Here is a 25,338-nt window from a genome sequence, read left to right as displayed (position 1 = left end):
GACTTAGGGACTTAGAGTGATGTTTGGAACAGGGGGAGCAATGTGTGCTGTACTCTTTTTCCTTCACCAAGGTTTTGTCCCAATGGGTTTTCCTGGTAAGGTTATAATGAGGCAGCATCCCCTAAGAACATTGCAGTGATCCCATCCAACATAGGCACGGTCGTTTCGTCCAAGGGGGAGTGTTGTGAAACACTTAGTGGACTCACTAGACCAGCCCACCTATTATCCATGGAGTCTCGGTCCATTGGCTATACTCAGTCCGCACACTTTCGGCCCATTGGCCGAAGCCTTACTCGGCCATTACTTCCTTATGTCGGTTTAAGCTAAGACTTGTACTCTACTATATATATGCATGTAACCTTGGGAATAATCAATAAGAATATACAAGAGCTTTTCCCTAAACTCTATATTCATAACATTCTTAAGGAAAGTCAGGATTTAATTGGTTTTTTGTGTAAGTTCATGATTTAATTGACATTTTCCCCCTTTTAATTTGGGATTTATTTCTTCTTCCTAATAAACAATCTCTGAGCTTAACCACCTTCATCTTCCAAATCCTTCCTCTCATGCTTCCAAAATCTCTAACGGAGCTTCCATCGCGGAGACCACGCGCGCCTTCCTCTCCTGCTTATCATCATAGATAGAATCAGAGATTTGATCACAGTTCATGGTATAGAAGAAGGAGAAGGAATAGAATCAGAGATTGGATCATGGTAAGAGCACCATAACGCCATTGATGGTGACGATGATGATAGAATTAAAGTTGATGAAGAATTTGCGGAGTCTACGAGAATCAAGAACCTTGTGAAGAATTACTCTCAGTTCGTTGGGTTTCCCATCTATACATGGCAGGAAAAATCTAGGAGTCTAGAGGTGAGGATGGTAGTTTTGTTTTCATAACTGTAACAGTGTTTTCACGTTACTAATTTGTTTTGAAAAATTGTAACTTGGTGTAGGTTGAAGAGGAAGAATCAGTGAAGGAAGGAGAAGAGGTAACAAACTTTATTAATTGTCTGTGTAAGCTGTTTACAACCAGGTACTGTCCTAGACTTTTGTTTGCTGAGTTGATTTTGTTACTTGTTTGTTTCCAGGGTGAGCCAAAGAAGAAGAAGACAACTAAAACCGAGAAGTACTGGGATTGAGAACTAGCCAACGAGACAAAACCGCTTTGGGTAAGCCGGGTAGCTTTAACATGTGTTTTGTTTTCGTTCAAAATGTTTGCTGATTAGTTTGTGTCTTTTGAATAGATGCGCAATTCAAAGGAAGAGTACAATGAGTTATACAAAAAGGCTTTCAATGAGTTCTTGGATCCACTTGCTAACACACACTTCACAACTGAGGTCATTGTCCTTTATAGACTATTTACATATACTAGGTTTTGAACCCACGCTACGCGTGGGTTTATTTGATATATTTTGATAAAAATTATATATGATTGATGACGGTAATGAAATATTATTTTACAGAAAACTTTAAATTACTATTAAGAAAAAAATTAAATTTCATATACACAATTTTTAAAAATATAAAAAGTAGTTGTGTTTTAAAATCAAATCTGATAAAAAAATCATGAATCTAACTCGACGTCCAGGCGAGGCAGATCAAATTGGTGACCTCACATATCTTAAACCATTTCTTTGGCAACCAGAAAAACGAAACAATTTTATAATCATGAATTTATCTCTTTTTCATATTTAATTAATCGCTATCACCTATGTTTTCGTATTTTTTTATTTAATGTTTTCTTATTTTTAATATTCTTTCTTGTCATTTTCATTGTCAAATTTTATGGTAATTGTCATCGAAACTTTTACCGTCCAGTTCTTTGTTATATTCTTCTTCTTGTTCTTTCTCGTCAACTTTTTCACATTCTTTCACTGAAAAAACCTTTTTTTTAGATTACCACACAACTTGTTAACCCATCAAACTCCAAGACCAAAATAATTTTTTTCTCATAAAAATTGTGCAATTTTATGAAAACCAGCATAGTCAACACATGCACTCAATTATTGATAATTTCATCCATATACTTCTCAAACCAAAATCCTTACTTGCAGAAAAAGTAATATGAACACATGTATAGTAAAAACAATATTTGTGCTTTTCGTCGATCCTTCTTCTTTAAACTCATTACTTTTTAAATATTATAATAGTTTTTTGAAACTTTTAAAGTTTTAGTTTGATCAAATAAAAAACAGGATCAAACCGAATAAAACTTTTAAACTTGAACGCCTGATAAATCAAACTTTCCTGCTCATTCGTTGTTGGAAGCATATTAATCTTAGGGAATTTTCTATCTACACCCACTTTCTCATAAACAAATAACACCCACACCCACTTTCTACTATCCCTATACTTTTCTTATGTCAAATTACAACTTACACCCTCTAACTAAACTAACCTTCTCTTTCTACTTTTTTTTTTCCTTCCCATTTCTCTCTCTATTTTCTCTTTCTTTTTAATATATTTTTTCTTTAACATTTGTTTTACATTTTCATTACTAAATTTTAAGTTTAGTAACATTAGTTGTTGACAAACAAAAAAAATTAAGTAACTTGTAAATAAATATTTTTTGCATCTTTCAAGATTTTTTCTTTCCACAAAAAAAATTTTATGAATCTAATCTAAATCAAATACAATTGAATTGGTGTTCATAGTCAAATCAACAATTTTTAAGTTTAAACTAAATTAATTAAATAATTTAGAAATTAATGAATTTATTTAACTAAAATTTCAAATATGAAATATATTGTTTGTCCACATACTTTAAGCTTAAATTAGATGCATAATGGATTAACATAATATTGCATTCATAAATAGTTATCTATTTGGATAATTTAGACTATCAAACTTTGTTCAATAGTAAAACCATATTACCGAATCCATGATAAGCAATCCATGTGGTCATAGTTTAGGATTTAGAGTTTCAATGTTTAGGATTTAGGGTTTAAATGCATAGGCCAATAGTTTCCTTTTAATTTGAACACATTGATCATATATATCCATGTGGTCATAGTTTGGCGGATACGCTTGGATGTTCATAAAAAAAATAAAAAAAATGTTTTAATGTAAATAATAGTAAAACCATATTACCAAATCCATGATAAGCAATCCATGTGATCATAGTTTAGGATTTAGGATTTAAATGCATAACCCCAATAATTTCCTTTTAATTTGAACACCTTGATCATATATATATCCATGTGGTCATAGTTTGGTGGATATGCTTGGATGTTCATAAAAAAAATAAAAACAAAAATATTTTGATGCAAACAATAGTAAAACTATATTACCGAATCCATGATAAGCAATCTATGTGGTCATAGTTTAAGATTTAGAGTTTAAATGTTTAGGATTTAGGGTTTAAATGCATAGCCCAATAATTTTCTTTTAACTTGAACACCTTGATCATATATATTCATGTGGTCATAGTTTTGTGGATACACTTGGATGTTCATAAAAATATATATATATATATATATATATATATATATATATTTGATGCAAACAATAGTAAAATCATATTACCGAATCTATGATAAGCAATCCATGCGGTCATAGTTTAGGATTTAGGGTTTAAATGCATAGCCCAATAATTTCCTTTTAACTTGAACACCTTGATCATATATATCCATGTGGTCATTGTTTTGTGGATACACTTGGATGTTCATAAAATATTACCGGATGCAAACAATAGTATATATATATATATATATATATATATATTGGGCTATATATATATATATATTTTTTGTTGATGCAAACAATAGTAAAATCATATTACCGGATCCATGATAAGCAATCCATGCGGTCATAGTTTAGAATTTAGCGTTTAAATGTTTAGGTTTTAGGGTTTAAATGCATAGCCCAATAATTTCCTTTTAACTTAAACATCTTGATCATATATATCCATGTTGTCATAGTTTGGTGGATACACTTGGATGTAGAAAAAATATAATTATAATCTACTAATTCAAAAAAAAAATATAGCAATATACATCTTAAAATGTAGAAGAAATATAATTATAATCTATTGTATAAAAATGAACAGATAAATTTTTGATAATAACTAACTAAAATGTCACAAAAAGAAAAGAATAAAAAGGGAGGTAGAAAAAAAAAATTTATAATATTTTTAACTTTTAAAAGGTTCGAATATAATATTTAAACCTTTTAAAAAGTTTCAATATTTATAATATTTTTAACTATTAAAATTTTGAAATTATAATATTTAAAAACTTTTTAAAAGTTAAGAGCTTTTAAAATTTTCAATATGTATAATATTTAAATTTTTAAAAAATTTAAATATTATAATATTTTTTTGAAACTTTTTAAAGTTTTAGTTTGATCAAATAAAAAACCGGATCAAACCGAATAAAACTTTTAAACTTGGACGCATGATAAATCAAGCTTTCCTGCCCATTCGTTGTTGGAAGCATATTAATCTTATTTATACTGGTTTGAACCATTGTCTAAAAAATTTCTAGCCAATGTGGGATATTGTACATAGTTTTTTTTTTTTTTCATAAATTTAAAATTTTTCTTTTTCTAAAAAAATCTGGAAATTTAGAAAATGTTAATGAATGACATGTCAAATCCTGATAGGTTGTTTAAAATAATTCTTAACATATAAAATTCTGTAAATTTTTAAAAATATTAATTAGTGACATGTTGAATCCCTATTGGTTGTTTTAAAGCTTAGGTGGACAGGCTTAGAAGCTTATAGCTCCTACTTTTGTTTAGTATAATGTCAACTAATGAATTGTTTTGGTTCTTACTAATTATATTATCTTGATTCTCAAAGGGTGAGGTTGAGTTCAGGAGCATTTTGTACATTCCTGGGATGGGTCCTCTTAACAACGAGGATGTGACAAACCCTAACACAAAGAACATTCGTCTCTACGTGAAGCGTGTGTTTATCTCTGACGATTTCGATGGAGAACTTGTGAGTCTTGTGTATATATTAGTTCTTTCTTTTGTAGAATTCTCTTTAGATTTCCCCTGGTTCCATTTTTGTCTGACCATGTTCCATGATCTGTTTGCAGTTCCCGAGATACTTGAGCTTTGTGAAGGGTGTGGTGGACTCAGATGATCTTCCTCTTAACGTTCCCGTGAAATTCTCCAAGAAAACAGGATTGTAAGTGGTCAACAGTTAGTAATACAGATGTTGATTATATAAGAATCTCACCTCGTAACTAAATTATTTTCTTGATAATATTGACAGGTAAAAGAATCATGAGAAAGAGGCTCAGTAGGAAAACCTTTGACATGATACAAGAAATCTCAGAAAGTGAAAACAAAGAGGTATGTATTTCCCTAATCCCATTTTGTTCACTTAAGCTCTTTTGAAGATCAGAGATATGAATGTGGTACAAATGATTCCAGGATTACAAGAAATTTTGGGAGAACTTCGGTAGATTCCTTAAATTGGGTTGTATCGAAGACACCGGTAACCACAAGCGTATTACACCGCTTCTTAGATTCTTCAGTTCCAAGAATGAAGAGGAATTGACAAGCTTGGATGAATATATCGAGAACATGGGAGAGAACCAAAAGGCGATCTACTACCTTGCAACCGATAGTCTAAAGAGTGCAAAGTCTGCCTCTTTCTTGGAGAAACTAATCCAAAAAGACATTGAGGTATATCATCAGTATATGCTTCAAGCTTAGGTTTTCATCTTCACAATATATAGTCTTGGTGCATATCTCTGGTTTGATTTTTCTTTCTTACCGCTGGCTTTTTGAATGATAGGTTTTGTACTTGGTTGAACCAATTGATGAGGTTGCAATTCAGAATTTACAAACCAAAGAAAAGAAGTTTGTTGATATCAGCAAAGAAACGCGGTAAGTATTGTTTTCATCGAATCTCGTGCATTTATCTTGACCATTTGTTTGTAACAAAAATCTGTCTATTCTCGCAGGAGATGAAGATGAAGTAAAAGAAAGGGAAGCTAAACAAGAGTTTAACCTTCTCTGTGACTGGATTAAACAGCAGCTCGATGAAAAAGTTGCTAAAGTCCAAGTCTCAAATCGTTTGAGCTCTTCTCCTTGTGTGCTTGTCTCAGGCAAATTCGGATGGTCAGCTAATATGGAAAGGTTAGTACTTTAGCAAAGGCTATATTAAAAACGAAAATTGACATCATCAAACTTATTGTGGCTGTTTATGGTGACAGATTAATGAAGGCACAAGCTCTTGGAGACACTTCAAGCTTGGAGTTCATGAGAGGTAGGAGAATCCTAGAGATCAATCCAGATTATCCCATCATCAAAGACTTGAATGTAAGTGTATGCTATATATTCATTCCTCAAGGAATCTCTCGTCTCAGAGGTCTCTAAAAATGCGATTAATTTATGTAAATTTTTTGGTGTAAGAATGCACCAGAGAGCGCTGAAGCAACAAGAGTGGTTGACCTCTTATATGACACTGCTATGATCTCAAGTGGATTTACTGTAAGAAATCCAATAGCTCTTTAGCTTTTATGTGTTTCCAAGTATAAACTGAAGTGGATCTTTTGACTCACTTTTGATGTGTTTGTTGAACAGCCTGACGGTTGGAGGAAGGTGGGGTAGAGTTGAAGAAGAAGAAGAAAGCTCGACTGTGAATGAAGGAGATGACAAAAGTGGAGAAGCAGAAGTAATTGAACCATCTGAAGTTAGGGCAGAGAGTGATCCTTGGCAAGATTGATCCTCTTTTTTATTTTTTACCTTCTTTTGTCTGCCGGTGAAATTTTTGACAAGAAGCTTTTATCTTTCCATTAGCAGTATCATGGGCCTATGAAAGCCCATTACTAAATCAAGCGTGAACAAGATCTATCCAGTATTTGTAGTTTTTTTTCTAATAGCTAAAATAATTTGGTAAGAATTACACACAAAGAAGTTTCTCAAGAAAGTATTCTCTTTAGTCTTTCTCAAGAAAATATATATTTTTTTTTTTGAATACTAATTATTTTAAAATATTATAGTTTTTAATTTTTTTGATGTATAATACAGTTTTATATTGGTTGTTTGTATTATTTGCATCATTATTTTGTGAAATATTTTGAAGTAGTAATTATAATATTGTAATTGTGAGTAAATAAAATTTATGAATTTATCAGCCACACAAATTTAGTTTTACCAATCCGCCAATGTGAAAATTTAAAATACACATTTTTTTCTTTATAGGCTGAGTAATATATCTTTGATTTTAAAAAATCAAATCACAACATATGCAGAAATTTTTTTACATACTTATTATATGATAATTCAAAATAATTGTAAATAAAATAAAAGAAAGATGATAGGAGAACCCTAACAAAATTTTTCAAATTTAGTTATTAAAAATAATTATATTATCTACTTAGATATAAAATCTTAGTTTTAGTTGACAAAAAAAAAACAAAAATCTTAGTTTTAAAAATCCTGATTGGTTATATATTTTAAAAAATAAATCATAATTTTCGCCCATAATTAATTAGAAAAAAAAATAATTTTTTTTTAAAAATTAATAATTATTTTAAAAAATTTATTCGAAAATTCTGATATATTATTTATATTTAGTCATAGTATTTATTATCTTTATTAAATTAAGTAATTAATCTTTACTAAATATTTATAATGGCATTTGAATGTAAATTTTTACACTTTTTAAGGTTAGTTTCATATTTGTACTTCTCAATTAATATAGTAGAATTATTTATAAGGAAAAATGAGTTTTAAAAGTTCCAAAATTTTGCTATCTAGAAATGATTTTATTCTCAAAAAAAAATTACAATCTTCAAAATTCTCCAATGTTTTCTTTCGACGTTACCATCAAGTGGTGTAAACAATGGTTTATTTCCACCCAAACCTCATATCATACCTTTTTTGTTTTTTTTGTTATTACTGAATCAATCAAGCCCGATCCATATCCAATCCTTCCTACGGAGAGTTCCGCGACTTAGTGGAATCGAACTTTGATGTGATTAGTTGCAGATGTGATGCTATAACCGCTTGACTAAAGATACTTCTAATATAATACTTTTTTATATGGAAGATAGTAGAAAAAAGTAGGACTCATCAATTTAGTGAGGAATAATCAGAGCAAATTTATTTACAAAATATAAAATAAATATCTATAAAATTAATTTCAAAATTTCTGAACAAGAAGTTATATTTCTATGAATTTCTTTAAAAAGTTATAAACAAAATTTTGTTTAAAAATAAAATTAAAATAGATACTATAATTTTATTATGAATGAAATTAATAACAAATTTAATTTTTTAAAATATATTTCTATATGAAATAAAAAATTTATGAGTTTTAAGTGATATAATTACATAAGTATTACATATTGATTTAAATTAAATACTATACATTTCTTTTTTGAATAATGTTTCTAAAAAGGTAAATTATAATATCCAAATTAGTATGAAATCGTTTTAGATGCCATTCTCATATTTTAATTTAATCTAGAAAATAAATTCATTACTATTCTTACTGTTCATTCCTAACTAAATTTATTTTATTCCTTAATTAAATAATTTATATATGTTTCCTTTCAACATTTTTATATTTTCACTCATATTTATTAGTTTTATCTTGTTAAACCATCAATTACCCTCACCAAATCAAATGGCATCTAAAACGATTTCTCTCATGCTCGTTTCGCTAATTCTTACATGTAAGTCTATATTATTTCATGAAACTTCAATTCACATGCTAAATGTACTGAATAAATTTGGTTTGCAATCACTAATGAAATCGATGTCTCGATATTAGGCATCAGATCAGTGACCATACCTGTAGCTGAAGCTCAAGTCAAATATCATAGCTGCTCAACCGTAGATGATTGCCAAGATGTTCATTGTTTAATTGCATCGGTAAAATGTATAGATTCTCATTGTCAATGTTTGCCGATTTCACCACCTTCAAGCAGAAAAAATCTTAATCTACTACCAGCTGAGACTCCATTACCGTGCAAGACAGCAAGTGATTGTGAGGATAAGCTTACTTGTGTTTTTGGAAAATTTATTTGCAAAAATTCACAATGTCGTTGCTTAGATAAATGGTTAGTGAACTTACAGAACTGAAAAATCTATGTTATGTCTTTGTGTGATGATTTTGATGATAAAATAAAATAAATTTAATAGAGAACATTTTTTTTTGGTTTTGGAAATTTGTATGAAACTGTCAATATTTTTTTTCTCAAAATAGTAATAGTAATATAAAAACTTATGAAATTGAGGGAGTATTATAAGTTAAAGATTTTCAACGTCAACATGTATTTATTTGGTGGAAAAATTAATATCTACCATAAATGAAACATGAGACTTATCCATCCTATTGCTCGGTAAGTAACTGTCAATTTGATTTGCAAGTGAAAGGAAAAAAATTCTTAGATTAATTTTGTTCTGATTCGCTTCAGAAAGTGGTGTTGCCACTAGTCACCTTTGCATGACTTTCCATTTTTTCTGCTAATATTTTTAAAAAACTTGGAAGGACATGTTGACCAAAAAACTTATATTAATTGGTTACCTAATAATCAATGAGAAAACAATAAAAACATTTCAAACACCATAATAAATGTTTGAACAATCAAACACTGAACATACGTTTCAAAGAGCACAATCAAAAAGTTACAATATATAGTCAGCGAAATCATTCCTCTAAACACACAAAGTCTGAAGAGAAAAACAAAACTTTTCCACCTTCTATTCTATCAATGGCGACTAGACTAACATCGCTTTTCCTCTTCTTCTTTCTCATATCTTGTAAGTTTCCCTATTTAGATTTCTATTACATGCATCTATAACAACATCAATTTTGCAACATGTTTAAATAATTCGTTTGAAAATCATGTAGGCACATTTTTGTTGCATGAAACCAATGCATCAAGAAAAATAGGTAGAAGCTATATTCCACTGTGCGGATCAAGAGATGATTGTGATGGCATATGGTGTAAAGGAAAAGCAGGAAAGACTGGACAGTGTAACATGTGGACTTGTGACTTTGATGAATATTGTCGTAAGATTGTTCGTTGCGAAAACTTGCCAGGACCATATTGTATGGAAGGAATATGTACTTGTTAAAAAAAATACTTTGTTTTGAATATGCATAGTGCATTACTAAAACAAAGTAGTTTATTAGGTAATTCGTTTTCCTGCTGTTACGTTGTAGTCACTATATAAACACAATAACAACCAAAAATTTTGTCGCAATAGGGATTCAAACATAGAAGCACCATGTTTAGTATTATATATGTTAGCAAATTTTGCTGATTTTAATTTAGAGGGGTTTTATGAACTTTACTACTTATACCAAGTCTTTAGATATCATGCATTCACCTTTTGATAAGGTAATAGTGATTTATGTTTTATTTTATTTTGTTTTGATGCTTGGTCTATTGCGATCGCTATGACACATTAATATAATCATCAAAATGTAAGGATAACCAATTAACCTTTTATTAATACATTGTATAACTAAACACACGTTTTTAGTGAATAAAATAAAATTAGATCATGTAACCGAATGAGTTTGATGTCAAATAAATTTGGTATCTTCACAATATATGAGTGAAAAGAATAAAATATCAAAATATATGAATGTCTAACAGTTAAGGTATTATAATCAGCCAGAAAAAGAGTAATATAATATATTGAGTTTAAGTAAAATGTTTATATGTGTTATAAAAAACATCTTAATCATTAAATCTTGATAAATGTTAGATGGATATAGTTACTCTTTTTAATAAACCATATGATAAATAAGATCCATCCAGTATTAAAGAAAAAAAGCAGTGTTCTTTACCCAAAAGATGTACAATAAATTGCAAGACCCAAGTCATAATTCTTTCAAAAATATTATGATATTATACTCAAATCATAAAAAAATTACATCAAAAGTAGTATTTCTCTTCCTCCTCTTACTCTTGATACCTTGTAAGTCTCTAAATCTCTCACAAGTCTTTTAGCTAAATATTTGTTGGATTTTTACATATAGCATATCTTATTGTCGAACAATACTTGGGTTCACCCCTAGGGGTGAACCTCTCCATTCACCCCCTAATAAAATAAGGCAATAAAATCTGTATACATTATTATAAAATTAAAAAACTTAAACCGCACTTTAATAAACCCAAACTGACATATATAAAATCTAAACCTTAACCATCTCATTTGTGAACCCAAACCGTATATAATTTTGTTCTACTTATAAAATCTAAACCCTAACCATATTATTTGTGAACCCAAACCGACATATAATTTCGTTCTAATTGTGAAATCTAAACCCTAACATCTCATTTATGAACCCAAACCGACATATTATTTTGTTCTACTTGTAAAATCTAAACCCTAACTATCTCATTTGTGAACCCAAACCGACATATAATTTCGTTCTAATTGTAAAATCTAAACCCTAACCACCTCATTTGTAAACCCAAACCGACATATAATTTCGTTTTAATTGTAAAATCTAAACCCTAACCACTTCATTTGTAAACCCAAACCGACATAATTTTATTCTAAGTTTAAAAATGTAAACCAAGCCAATATTTAACTTTCCTTAATTAAAAGTATACAGAATTTGTTTCCTTAATTTGGTTTGCTTTTTAATTTAATTTTAATTTATTTTTAAAATAAAATATTAGATGGAAGATTCTGATTGGCTGAGAGAAGAGGGGGTGAATGGAGAGGTTCACCCCTAGGGGTGAACCTAAGTATTTTTCTTTGTGTTTTGATAAAATTTGTTCTTCATAATATAACATATGTAAAGCTTGGTGCATTTATAGAAAATAATTCCAATTGCAAATGCGTTTTGTTTTGATGGGTGAAAGACTTTGCATCTATAATAATTGATCTTTATTTATTAAACCATGTGATTTATATGCTCAATGACAACATCATCATGTAATACTAGTTAATTAATAAAAGTAGATATACAATATGATTGTAGTGGAATGTTTATAACTTAACTATATTAAACATGTTTAATTTACCTTAAATTTAGATTTTTTTGGATTTCCAACAACAAAGATTGTACTTTCCGTATTACTTAGATGATTTTACAACTTTTTCTTTTTGCAAATATCTAGATAATTCAATGTGTTTTTTTTATATAGCAAAACTAGATTTTAACCCGCGGTACACTGCAGGACAATTTTTTATTTTCTAATTGTATTATTATGTTGATATTGTTTATTTTATTTAGTATTTAAGATTGTATAATTATATTTTCATTGTAAATTCTAAAATTTAAGTTGGAGTACACAGCACGACAATTTATTTTTTACATAATTGTTATTTAATCAACATAATCATAATATTATAATATTGATGGTATTAAAAAATAATAAAATTATGATTTATTCGTGTTGTAGCATCAAGTAAATAATATTTTAACTTTTTGTTAATATCGACCCAAACCCAAACCCGTCCGCTGTATAACCTCGCTCGATGAGATTTTAAATTTTTAAAAGTACTGCATTTCATATCTTTGTAATTAAAATTTTATGGTAGGTATATTCTTATTTCTAAACAACAGAAACTAAACAGCAGATCTTGATATGTAGCCTAAATATTAAAAAGTAATAATGCTACACTACCATACCAACGATTTTGTGAGTTTTGATTGATTGCAAACTTTTTTTTTTTTTTGGTTTAAATTTCAAGCTTAATAATTATATCTATTTTCTAGAAGATTCTAACAGTTTACTTGTCAAGAACTGGTCAAAAGATGAAAGTCTATTGAACTTATACCTATATAAGTAAAAGAGAAGTACAAAATCAACAATGGGTCGGGTCAATTTAAAAAAATTACCCGAAATTAAAACAATCGGATATGGGTGAGAATAACCCGAAGCAAAGTAAATGGGTCATCGGGTTTTTACACAAAAAAAAAAACTCATAAATAAATGTAAATGTCTATAACTTCCATGTTATTTCCAATCCTGATTTCTCGTGATTCTCGATTACAAATATTCCCTTTTATCATATATCAAACCAAACTTCTCCATAAATCACTGAAAATATTTAGGAAAATCACAAAGATATCAATCTCCAACAAATATGTTGATTACCAAAATGATCCTAAATTTAAGCAACGTAATTTGAGTCACGTAATTGATTTCCGAATTAAATACTCATTAATATACTATCCTAAACTAACAAACCCCATAGAATATACCCTAAAACTAACCTAATCGAGTGACAAATCTACGTCTACCTATAAATATGTCAGTCATTTAGGCTGATTTATCATAACATCTACAAGGAGTACATATATCCCCTCTAAAACTTTTACCCAATCTCTTATTGTAAATATTGTGGAAAGGGTAATTATTTTAAAATAAATAATTTTGCAATATGTTGTGTGTAATTTTCCAACAGGTCAGAGAGCATGTAGAAAATTTTAGTTCAATAATATCATACTTTGTACTAAACTTTTTTCTGTTTTTTCATTTATTTTATTATATCAAAACTCATTCTATTCTTCTATTCAAACTCATTGTAAGAAATTAAAAATCTATAATCCATCGTACTGCACTATATTGAAAAAAGAATTTAACATATTTTAATATATTATGGACTGTACGTATCTGTGAATATTCCTCCGCGCTGTAGCGCGGTCCGATCCTAGTATCTTCTTAAACTAATTATAACTATTTCGAATATGGCAACAACTATTTTGAAATCTTTTTATTGAATTATTCGAATAACCAATTAAAGTTTGGCACAAAACCGTACTTTGATGTTAAATCAAATAACCATAAAATGATAAACTTGGAAAGTTTGAGAAATAAAATAAAAAGAACAAAAGCAATAAATAACCAAACTTCATTCTTCTCAATATTGGCCTTTAAGACAATATTGGCCTTCTGTGATATTAATTCACATAATCCTTCTTCTCACCATCTTTGATTTAAGAGCTTCAAAGTTTAAAAAGCAGTTGTCAATTTCATTTCTTCTTAATTTTTCTCCAAGTGCATTGGTTGAATACACAAAATAGTTAAACATCACACAAGGCTTAATAATTTAACTTACTTTTAAATTAAGTAAATTTAGCTTACTTTTCATCCTTCATAAATTTAGCTTTTTAGTAGGCTAGTTGTTTGCTTCAAGAGTCTCCATCTCCCAAATGGTAGGGCATCTCCAACTCATTTCTTCATTTTTTACTCTATTTTGCAGTAACTCCATTTTGCAGATAGTTTTACTCCAACCTATTTCTCCATATTTGACTCCAAAAGAGAATATTCTTAGAATATTGTTCTTATGTCTTATTATTAATTTATATAATGATCCTTTATTTATTAAAATTACAAACTTGACCCAATTATTTTATTTTTAGCAAAAAAAAATAGCAAGTTATTTATATTTAAGATTTATTATTGAACAACATTACATTATACAACATTCATTAATTATTAGTCTTTGTTGTATTAAGTTGTTTTTAATCTTTAGTTTAAGTCATATTATGTATTTTAAATTTTATTGGTAGTAATGCTATTTTGTACTTTTGTTTGTATTGTCTATTTTCTATGTAATATAAGTTAATTGTTGAATTTTTAAATTATTATTTATAAGTTTAAGTATAAAATAATAATATTTAACTGTATTTAGATATAAAATATAAATCTATATAAATTTAAGGGACTGATTTGCAAATAAAAAAGCTCAACTCTAAAATGGAGAAATGAAAAGTCTCCAAATATAGAGACAAATATAGAGATCTCCATTTTGGAGATGGAAATAGAGTGGGGTTGGAGAATATTTTTTTTCAAAATGGAATTTGGAGATAGAAATGGAGATAGGTTGGAGATGGTCTTAGAGACCAATTGCATCTAGATTACCATTCATATGGTTTAAAAAAAATACTTACCAATCAAATATATAGGGATTTAGATTACCACTCAGAATTTTCTGAAATTTTTACCCAATGGTAAATTGTTAGAATCATATTGCGGTGGGCATATGCATGGATCTGAAATTTTTACCCTATAATAATAATAAAAAAAAAAAAAGAATAACCAAACAATATTAGAGATAACAAAACAGAAAAATAATAATAGATAATGAAATAAGAGAGGAAAAAAAAAGAAGTAGCAAATGACAACATTTTCTTCATCCAAAACTAATTCTTGTAACTACAACTTTCTTTGCTTGTCGTATAAAGGGAGAGTCTATCATGTTTCATTAGCTTAGATATGCAAGTGAAAAGTATTTATAGTGTTTTAATTTGGCTTAAAAAAAGAGGGTTTTGGATGAGAGTATATATTAAAAATTCTTGTCGAGCAAGTGTACAATATTTTGAGCAGATCACGATTTTGAACATATTTAGAAATTAGTTATGCAATATTAGTTATGGAATATGCTATAATTATGAGTGTGAATATATATTATCTAGAAATTCCTATTAGTAATCAATATCGAATAATATTACCATTTTTGAAAATCGAAGAAAAATCCATTGAATCCATATTGTTAGCACTTCAGATTTTTTTAGGTAATCTTTAATATTGTTTTCTATCTTCTTGCATTATTTCTAGGGCAACAAATGATCTTTTACCTAATCTGATTTGGTTTACGATTTTGAAGTCATATTTCAATTATTGTTATTTTGTGAAATTATCTAGAACACAAAATATAATTAAAAAATGTATATATAGATTCTGAATAATTGCAAAATAACTAGATTTTTTAATTTAAACGAAATATGTTTTATCTAAGAAAAAAGGAAAAGGAGGTGGGCGTAATCTAATAACTCCTAATGTGGCTAACGTTGTCGTTTAATGTCTTTTTATTATAGCCGTTGGATTAAAATTCTAAGAATTAGAAAAAAAAAGTAACGGTTATGAATTTGGGTTTGATCGAAGCTTGGTGTGGTTAAAAAAATGTAAGTTTTGTTGTTTAGTTGAATTGACCGACACGTCACTCTTCAAAACGGTCACAAATTGTGGACGTGAAACTTCATTTAAATCTGAAAAGTAATCAATTTCGAAACAAAGGGAGAAAGAGAGAGATTAATCAATTTTGTAACCGTTGTTTGGGTTCTCAATTGATAAACCCAGAAGAGACTTCTCAATCAATCTTGTGACCGTTGTTTGGGTTCTCGTCTTCCTTCTCTAAAAGTCGGAGAGAAAGAGAGAGCCATCTCCGATCAGGTCCTATGTTATCTTCTCTCTGAATCTTTCAATTTTACCAATCTCTCTCTCACTCTATGGTTCTCATATATGTTGCTTCTATTCTAGGGCTCCGTCATCGAAATTGTCACCGCGATCAGGTTATGTTATCTTCTTCTTCTTCTCTCTCTCTCTTTCAATTTCATCTCTCTCACGCTCCGCCATTGATGATTCTCATATATGTTGGTATACTAGGTTTTGATAGGTAATCAAGGACGACGATTCTCCTAAAGAACGAAGATGATTTCGTATCCTTCAATTTAGATTGATTTGAGATTTGATTCTGATTCGTTGGCTCTTCGGCTCTGTTTTGATGAAAGGATTGTCTTGTTTTGTCTCCAACGGGACTTTGATGGCACATCCCACGAAGACACGCATAGTAGTAGTCTCGTCTCTTCTATGGTATTATTGTATCTTCTTTTATGTTTCTTCTGTGCTCTGAATATTTGTCCTGAATCGAATTTGATCGCATATTGTCATGTTTTGTCTACTGAATCGTATACCTTCGGGTCCTTAGTTATAATACCGGATTGTTTCTTTGTTAATATCTCAGGTTTCTCACGGGTCAAAATTTAAGGGGAGCACTACGTCTCAGGTTCCTTTGCTACATACATGTTAAATGATTTTGAAAATTTTTGATGTATAACTTCCTTGCAAGGGAGCGATCCCTGTGATGCTGTGCATATTTGATAAGATCCTATCTCTGCTATGGCACGTGTATAAGGCTCTGTTGAATCTTATCTTCTCCTCTCTCATCATTTGTTCTGGTATGTTTCTTCTTCTTCTTTTTTCCCCTAATGACTTTATGAGATTTGCTATTGTTGGCGAGGTATGATTTGTTCTCATGTGTCCAGCTTCATGAATTGGGTTTACAGCGAATCACGAAGTTTACTTGTCGTTATGTTTCAGGTTTTGGATGATGCTTTGATGGACACGCTTCTTCTTTGTGCAAGGGTTTTTAGGGTTTTTAAAATTCCTCTTAACATGTCTTTTTCTTCTTCTTCTTCTTCTTCTTCTCTTTTTGTTACTTACATTTCTTTCTTCGTCTTGCAGGTTTTTTTGGAAGCAAACTAATTTTCGTGTATTCATTTCTCCATGCTACGTCTTCATGCCAAAATGCATCTTTATTTGCTTCTGAATTTTTACTTTGTTTCAGTGGTCTTTTTCTAATTACATGTTATTTACTTGTCGTTTTTGTCTTGGTTTTCCTGTGATTTACTTGTCACTCTGTTATTTCAGGTTTTGGATGATGCTTTTATCGATCAGTGATGGCTTTGATGGAGATACTTCCTCTCTGTAAAATGTCTTCAAGGGTTTTGTTCTTTCTTCCTCTTCACATGTCTTTTACTTTTCTTTTGTTTTGTTCCTTACAACATTTCTTTCTTCGTCTTGCAGGTGTTTTGGAAGCAAATTGTAATCTGATCCACGGGTATTCTTCTCCATGCTTCGTTTTCAGGCCTACTGAGTTTCTGAGAGTTACTATTGTTGGTGAGGTATGATTTGTTCTCCTGTGTTTTATTATGTTTTCCATATTCTCTTTCTTTGTATACACGGTAGAGCTTCATGAATAGGGTTTACAGCGAATCAAGAGGACGGTAAGGATCTCATATTGTCAACATTCATATATTTTTAAGTCTCTTAGGTGGTATGCTTAAGTTTGAGCTCCTCGGATGCACGAGGTTAGACTTGTGGTTTAGTAGTCAGGTATTTCCTCCTATTTCCCCTTTGGTATAAGTCTGCTATATAATTGTTTTCATTAGCTGGATTTTGAGTTTTGTACTGCGCCATAAGCGAGATTTTGTATTCAGAATGTTTTCATTAACTAATTTTTGTATTCAGTGTCTTTTTAACGAAAATCTCTCTCTTTGATGCAGATGGTGGAACTGATATGATAAATCCTTCTTCAGGTATGTCATCTTTTTAGGTTTCTTCTGTGCTATATCTTTTCCTATTACAACGTCTTTTACTTCTTCTCTGTAAAATGTCTTCAGGGGTTTTGTTCTTTCTTCCTATTACAACTTCTTTTACTTTTCTTTTTTTTTTGTTCCTTACAACATTTGTTTCTTCGTCTTGCAGGTGTTTTGGAAGCATGTTGTTATCTGATCTACGTGTATTCTTCTTTATGCTTCGTTTTCAGGCCTACTGAGTTTATGAGATTTGCAATTCTTGGTGAGTATGATTTGGTTTCATGTGTCTTATTCTGTTTTCCAGATTCTCTTTCTATGAATATAGTTTACAGCGAATCAGGAGGACGGTAAGGATCTCAGATTTTCAACATTCATATATATTTAAGTCTCTTAGGTGGTATGCTTAAGTTTGAGCTCCTCTTATGCACAATGTTGGACTTGTGGTTTATTCAGGTACATCTTCGTCTTTCCCCTTTGGTATATGTCAGCCATGTAATTCTTTTCATTAACTGCATTTTGAGTTTTGTACTGCGCCATAAGCGAGTTTTTAACATGATTTGGTCTTTTTTTTTTTATTGTATGTTTCAGGTAATGTCGCTCATCTACATAGTGACGCTGGCATTAAAGTTTTCAGTCTAAGACCCTACCGTTTGCTACTATATATAGTCGGTGATGGCTTTGATTAATCGTTGTCAAGCGTTTTCTCCTTTTGGTTGTTCCTTTTTCCCCAATTCTTATTGCTATGTAAGCGAGTTTTGTTGCTGCTGTTGTTGTTGTGTATAAGCGCTGAAAGTATTTCCTCTCTTTGATGCAGATCGTCGTCGAGTAAGAGGCACTGGGATTGCTCCGTTGAAACTTATCTTCTCCTCTATCACCATCTGTTCTGGTATTTTTCTTCTTCGTCTTTTTTTCCCCTAATGACTTTATGAGATTTGCTATTGTTGGCGAGGTATGATTTGTTCTCATGTGTCCAGCTTCATGCATTGGGTTTTCAGCGAATCAAGAAGACGGTAAGGATCTCATCACTGGATGATGCTTTTATTTACTTGTCGTTCTGTTGTTTCAGGTTTTGGATGATGCTTTTACCGATCAGTGATGGCTTTGATGGACACGCTTTTTCTCTGTGCCAAGGATTTTCAAGGGTTTTGTTTCTGAATATTCACTTTGGTTCTGTTTTTTATTTTTTTCATTCTAATAACATGTTATTCACTTGTTAATAATACCTTTTATGTTTGATGCAGATCGTCACATCGAGTTAAGACACTGGGACTATCATTTGTTTAGGTAAGGTTTCTGAATATTCACTTTGGTTCTGTTTTTTTATTTTTTTTTTCATTCTAATAACATGTTATTCACTTGTTAAAAATACCTTTTATGTTTGATGCAGATCGTCACATCGAGTTAAGACACTGGGATTGCTTTGTTGATTCTTATCATCTCGTCTATCATTTGTTTAGGTAAGGTTTCTTCATATATCCCGGGATATATACATCTTCTTCTTGCCATGAGGGATTTTTCATACATGATTTGGTCTTTTCTTATTGGATGTTCCAGGTTTCAAGTAATGTTCCTCATCTTCCTTGTGACAAGGGTAACTAGGCTTTTAGCCTAAGACCGTGTCTTTTGTTATAAGATATTTGAGGTTCTCTAAGAAGAAAAGCATCAGGTTATTTACTAACTGGTCTCTTTCCTCTTTCTTGTCTGTTTTGTATATCTAATGCTACATCTATTCATACTTGTCTCTGTTATTTCAGGTTTTGGATGATGTTTTTATCGATAGTGATGGCTTTGATGGAGATACTTCTTCTCTGTAAAATGTCTTCAGGGGTTTTGTTCTTTCTTCCTCTTCACACGTCTTTTAATTTTCTTTTTTTTTGTTCCTTAAAACATTTCTTTCTTCGTCTTGCAGGTTATTTGGAAGCAAATTGTAATCTGATCCACGGGTATTCTTCTTCATGCTTCGTTTTCAGGCCTACTGCGTTTCTGAGATTTGCTATTGTTGGTGAGGTATGATTTATTCCCCTGTGTCTTATTCTGTTTTCCAGATTCTCTTTCTATATATTCACGGTATAGCTTCATGAATTGGGTTTACAGCAAATCAAGAGGACGGTAAGGATCTCAGATTGTCAACATTCATATATTTTTAAGTCTCTTAGGTGGTATGCTTAGGTTTGAGCTTCTCTGATGCACAAGGTTGGACTTGTGGTTTATTCAGGTATATCTTCCTCTTTCCCCTTTGGTATATGTCAGTCATGTAATTGTTTTCATTAACTGGATGTTGAGTTTAGTACTGCGCCATAAGCGAGTTTTTAACATGATTTGGTCTTTTTTTTTATTGGATGTTTCAGGTAATGTTGCTCATCTACATAGTGACGCTGGCATTAACGTTTTCAGTCTAAGACCCTACCGTTTGCTACTATATATAGTCGGTGATGGCTTTGATTAATCGTTGTCAAGCGTTTTCTCCTTTTGGTTGTTCCTTTTTCCCCAATTCTTATTCCTATGTAAGCGATTTTTGTTGCTGCTGTTGTTGTTGTTGTTGTTTATAAGCGCTGAAAGTATTTCCTCTCATTGATGTAGATCATCGTCGAGTAAGAGGCACTGGGATTGCTCCGTTGAATCTTATCTTCTCCTCCCTCATCATCTGTTCTGGTATGTTTCTTCTTCTTCTTTTTTCCCCTAATGACTTTATGAGATTTGCTATTGTTGGCGAGATATGATTTGTTCTCATGTGTCCAGCTTCATGAATTGGGTTTACAGCGAATCACGAAGTTTACTTGTCGTTATGTTTCAGGTTTTGGATGATGCTTTGATGGACACGCTTCTTCTTTGTGCAAGGGTTTTTAGGGTTTTTAAAATTCCTCTTAACATGTCTTTTTCTTCTTCTTCTTCTTCTTCTTCTCTTTTTGTTACTTACATTTCTTTCTTCGTCTTGCAGGTTTTTTTGGAAGCAAACTAATTTTCGTGTATTCATTTCTCCATGCTACGTCTTCATGCCAAAATGCATCTTTATTTGCTTCTGAATTTTTACTTTGTTTCAGTGGTCTTTTTCTAATTACATGTTATTTACTTGTCGTTTTTGTCTTGGTTTTCCTGTGATTTACTTGTCACTCTGTTATTTCAGGTTTTGGATGATGCTTTTATCGATCAGTGATGGCTTTGATGGAGATACTTCCTCTCTGTAAAATGTCTTCAAGGGTTTTGTTCTTTCTTCCTCTTCACATGTCTTTTACTTTTCTTTTGTTTTGTTCCTTACAACATTTCTTTCTTCGTCTTGCAGGTGTTTTGGAAGCAAATTGTAATCTGATCCACGGGTATTCTTCTCCATGCTTCGTTTTCAGGCCTACTGAGTTTCTGAGAGTTACTATTGTTGGTGAGGTATGATTTGTTCTCCTGTGTTTTATTATGTTTTCCATATTCTCTTTCTTTGTATACACGGTAGAGCTTCATGAATAGGGTTTACAGCGAATCAAGAGGACGGTAAGGATCTCATATTGTCAACATTCATATATTTTTAAGTCTCTTAGGTGGTATGCTTAAGTTTGAGCTCCTCGGATGCACGAGGTTAGACTTGTGGTTTAGTCAGGTATTTCCTCCTATTTCCCCTTTGGTATAAGTCTGCTATCTAATTGTTTTCATTAGCTGGATTTTGAGTTTTGTACTGCGCCATAAGCGAGATTTTGTATTCAAAATGTTTTCATTAACTAATTTTTGTATTCAGTGTCTTTTTAACGAAAATCTCTCTCTTTGATGCAGATGGTGGAACTGATATGATAAATCTTTCTTCAGGTATGTCATCTTTTTAGGTTTCTTCTGCGCTATATTATTTATTATCATCTTCTTTGTTTAGTTAATGTCTCAGTTTATCTTGAAAAACGCCGTCTCTCATACAAGAGTACTTTAAAATATTTCTTTTCTTTTTTTGAGTCTGATTTTAGTTAATGCCCTGTTTTTCTTCATGATCTTAGTTAATCTTATACCTTCCTTTTGGGTTTTCAGGTGGCAGCGAGACATTCTGTGTTATGCAGGCTCTTTAAGATCTTATCTAAATCGTAAGATATCTTCTCTTTTTTTTCCCCTGTCATAACTTTTTTTGAAATGAAAGCTGAGAGAAATACACCGGTTCTAATTTGTATTGCATGCTAACTACGACAGGCCATAACAATTAAAAACTTGGGATTATGTTTTGATTTTTTGTCCAGGATATGGCCATGGTGTTTTGCGTAAAACGGTTCGAAGATATATGCGCCAAAGAGAGTTTGCCTTCAAGCATCTACCTGATGATTCTCTTCTTCAGCTGGTAATATTTTGGTCATGCAACGTTTTTCAATGTTTCAGACTTCAAAATGGGTGTGTGCATTTTCTGTCACTGTACTCTTTAGACTTTTTGAAATCATTTTTACAATTTCAAACAGACTAACTAGTTTTGTTGTATTGATTCAGGTGGATGAGGCTGAAAAGCTAGTTAAAACGCTGTTTGAAGTTGCAAATTCCAGGCAACCTTCTGTGATATATATGGATTTAGTATGTACTTTTTAAACTCCCGTGTCAGTTGACATATATTCTGTTTTTCCCCCTAATGACTTTATGAGATTTGCTATTGTTGGCGAGTTCATAAATTGGGTTTAGACATGAGGTATGATTTGTTCTCATGTGTAAGGATCTCATCATTGGATGATGCTTTTATTTACTTGTCGTTCTGTTGTTTCAGGTTTTGGACGTGCTTTTATCGATCAGTGATGGCTTTGATAGACACACATTCCGATGAGAGATGCTCCACAAATTTTTTTGCTTGACGAGTTTGTTCTTAAACTTTATCATATGTTTAAGTCCACAGACAACGTTGTTCAATATGGTTCCTTGCTAAAATTGCATTTCTATTTGCTTCTGAATTTTCACTTTGTTTCGGTGGTCTTTTTTTAACTACATGTTATTTACTTGTCGTTTTTGTTTTGTTGGCCTAGGTTCCTGCTGATTTACTTCTCTCTGTAAAATGTCTTCAGGGGTTTTGTTCTTTCTTCCTCTTCACACGTCTTTTACTTTTCTTTTTTTTTGTTCCTTACAACATTTCTTTCTTCGTCTTGTAGGTGTTTTGGAAGAAAACAGTAATCTGAGCCACGGGTATTCTTCTCCATGCTTCGTTTTCAGGCCTACTGAGTTTATGAGATTTGCTATTGTTGGTGAGGTATGATTTGTTCTCATGTGTCTTATTCTGTTTTCCAGGTTCTTTTTCTATGTATACACGGTAGAGCATCATGAATTTGGTTTTTACAGCGAATCAGTAGAACGGTAACGATCTCAGATTGTCAACATTCATATATTTCTAAGTCTCTTAGGTGGTATGCTTAACTTTGAGCTCCTCTGATGCACAAAGTTGGTCTTATGGTTTATTCAGGTATTTCCTCCTCTTTCCCCTTATGATGGTTTTATTTGCTTGTCATTCTGTTGTTTCAGGTTTTGGATGATGCTTTTATCGATCAGTGATGGCTTTGATGGACACGTTTCTTCTCTGTTCAAGGGTTTTGTTCTTCCTCTTAACATGTCTTGTTCTTCTTCTTCTTATTCTTTTCTTTTTGTTACTTACATTTCTTTCTTCGTCTTGCAGGTTTTTTTGGAAGCAAACTATGCTATGTTTTCATGACTTCTCATGGGTTCCTTGCTAAAATTGCATCTCTATTTGCTTCTGATTTTTCACTTTGTTTCAGTGGTCTTTTTTAATTACATGTTACTTAGTTGTCGTTTTTGGTCTGTTGGCCTAGGTTCCTGTGACTTACTTGTCACTTTGTTATATCAGGTTTTGGATAATACTTTTGTCGACTAGTGATGGCTTTGATGGAGATACTTCTTCTCTGTAAAATGTCTTCAGGGGTTTTGTTCTTTCTTTCTATTACAACGTCTTTTACTNGATTTTGTATTCAGAATGTTTTCATTAACTAATTTTTGTATTCAGTGTCTTTTTAACGAAAATCTCTCTCTTTGATGCAGATGGTGGAACTGATATGATAAATCCTTCTTCAGGTATGTCATCTTTTTAGGTTTCTTCTGTGCTATATCTTTTCCTATTACAACGTCTTTTACTTCTTCTCTGTAAAATGTCTTCAGGGGTTTTGTTCTTTCTTCCTATTACAACTTCTTTTACTTTTCTTTTTTTTTTGTTCCTTACAACATTTGTTTCTTCGTCTTGCAGGTGTTTTGGAAGCATGTTGTTATCTGATCTACGTGTATTCTTCTTTATGCTTCGTTTTCAGGCCTACTGAGTTTATGAGATTTGCAATTCTTGGTGAGTATGATTTGGTTTCATGTGTCTTATTCTGTTTTCCAGATTCTCTTTCTATGAATATAGTTTACAGCGAATCAGGAGGACGGTAAGGATCTCAGATTTTCAACATTCATATATATTTAAGTCTCTTAGGTGGTATGCTTAAGTTTGAGCTCCTCTTATGCACAATGTTGGACTTGTGGTTTATTCAGGTACATCTTCGTCTTTCCCCTTTGGTATATGTCAGCCATGTAATTCTTTTCATTAACTGCATTTTGAGTTTTGTACTGCGCCATAAGCGAGTTTTTAACATGATTTGGTCTTTTTTTTTTTATTGTATGTTTCAGGTAATGTCGCTCATCTACATAGTGACGCTGGCATTAAAGTTTTCAGTCTAAGACCCTACCGTTTGCTACTATATATAGTCGGTGATGGCTTTGATTAATCGTTGTCAAGCGTTTTCTCCTTTTGGTTGTTCCTTTTTCCCCAATTCTTATTGCTATGTAAGCGAGTTTTGTTGCTGCTGTTGTTGTTGTGTATAAGCGCTGAAAGTATTTCCTCTCTTTGATGCAGATCGTCGTCGAGTAAGAGGCACTGGGATTGCTCCGTTGAAACTTATCTTCTCCTCTATCACCATCTGTTCTGGTATTTTTCTTCTTCGTCTTTTTTTCCCCTAATGACTTTATGAGATTTGCTATTGTTGGCGAGGTATGATTTGTTCTCATGTGTCCAGCTTCATGCATTGGGTTTTCAGCGAATCAAGAAGACGGTAAGGATCTCATCACTGGATGATGCTTTTATTTACTTGTCGTTCTGTTGTTTCAGGTTTTGGATGATGCTTTTACCGATCAGTGATGGCTTTGATGGACACGCTTCTTCTCTGTGCCAAGGGATTTTCAAGGGTTTTGTTCTTCCTCTTTACACGTCTTTTTCTTTTTCTTCTTCTTCTCTTTTTGTTACTTACATTTCTTTCTTCGCCTTGCAGGTTTTCTGGAAGCAAACTATGATCTGATCATCGTGTATTCATTTCTCC

General features: G+C 31.4%; 2 protein-coding genes, 1 long non-coding RNA gene and 1 pseudogene across 33 annotated transcripts; all 4 read left to right on the top strand.

Moving 5' to 3' along the window:
* LOC104748374 overlaps window positions 1-5,239 on the top strand; it is a 9,227-nt pseudogene extending 3,988 nt beyond the window's left edge.
* Window positions 5,236-5,928, top strand: LOC109125123 (heat shock protein 90-5, chloroplastic-like). The gene is made up of 4 exons (XM_019236707.1): window positions 5,236-5,304; window positions 5,386-5,640; window positions 5,753-5,844; window positions 5,922-5,928. Exons 1-4 carry the CDS (start codon window positions 5,236-5,238, stop codon window positions 5,926-5,928), a joined length of 423 nt encoding a protein of 140 aa, XP_019092252.1.
* On the top strand, window positions 9,591-10,264 carry LOC109129221 (defensin-like protein 293). Its single transcript, XM_019236962.1, has 2 exons — window positions 9,591-9,732; window positions 9,824-10,264. Exons 1-2 carry the CDS (start codon window positions 9,684-9,686, stop codon window positions 10,048-10,050), a joined length of 276 nt encoding a protein of 91 aa, XP_019092507.1. The 5' UTR covers window positions 9,591-9,683; the 3' UTR covers window positions 10,051-10,264.
* Window positions 15,992-25,174, top strand: LOC104746469. Of its 31 annotated transcripts, XR_002035621.1 has the most exons (32): window positions 15,992-16,121; window positions 16,209-16,240; window positions 16,335-16,344; window positions 16,460-16,541; window positions 16,693-17,102; window positions 17,193-17,452; window positions 17,535-17,843; window positions 18,014-18,046; window positions 18,216-18,499; window positions 18,635-18,758; window positions 18,861-19,188; window positions 19,288-19,330; window positions 19,434-19,503; window positions 19,601-19,712; window positions 19,801-19,873; window positions 19,956-20,053; window positions 20,141-20,261; window positions 20,395-20,550; window positions 20,627-20,698; window positions 20,841-20,894; window positions 20,985-21,012; window positions 21,171-21,244; window positions 21,327-21,424; window positions 21,574-21,632; window positions 21,803-21,835; window positions 22,046-22,098; window positions 22,249-22,346; window positions 22,490-22,682; window positions 22,758-22,845; window positions 23,011-23,167; window positions 23,270-23,335; window positions 23,501-23,542. It is a non-coding gene; the product is annotated as an uncharacterized LOC104746469 (long non-coding RNA). The 31 variants fall into 31 exon arrangements; XR_002035611.1 differs by having other exon boundaries at window positions 16,693-16,906; window positions 17,049-17,102; window positions 20,985-21,244; window positions 21,327-21,632; XR_002035610.1 differs by having other exon boundaries at window positions 17,193-17,220; window positions 17,379-17,452; window positions 20,985-21,244; window positions 21,327-21,632.

The sequence above is a fragment of the Camelina sativa genome, chromosome 15 (genome assembly GCF_000633955.1).
Source record: "Camelina sativa cultivar DH55 chromosome 15, Cs, whole genome shotgun sequence".
Lineage (NCBI taxonomy): Eukaryota > Viridiplantae > Streptophyta > Magnoliopsida > Brassicales > Brassicaceae > Camelina > Camelina sativa.
Note: the sequence above shows the minus strand (reverse complement) of the source record. Positions and strands in the feature narration are given on the sequence as shown.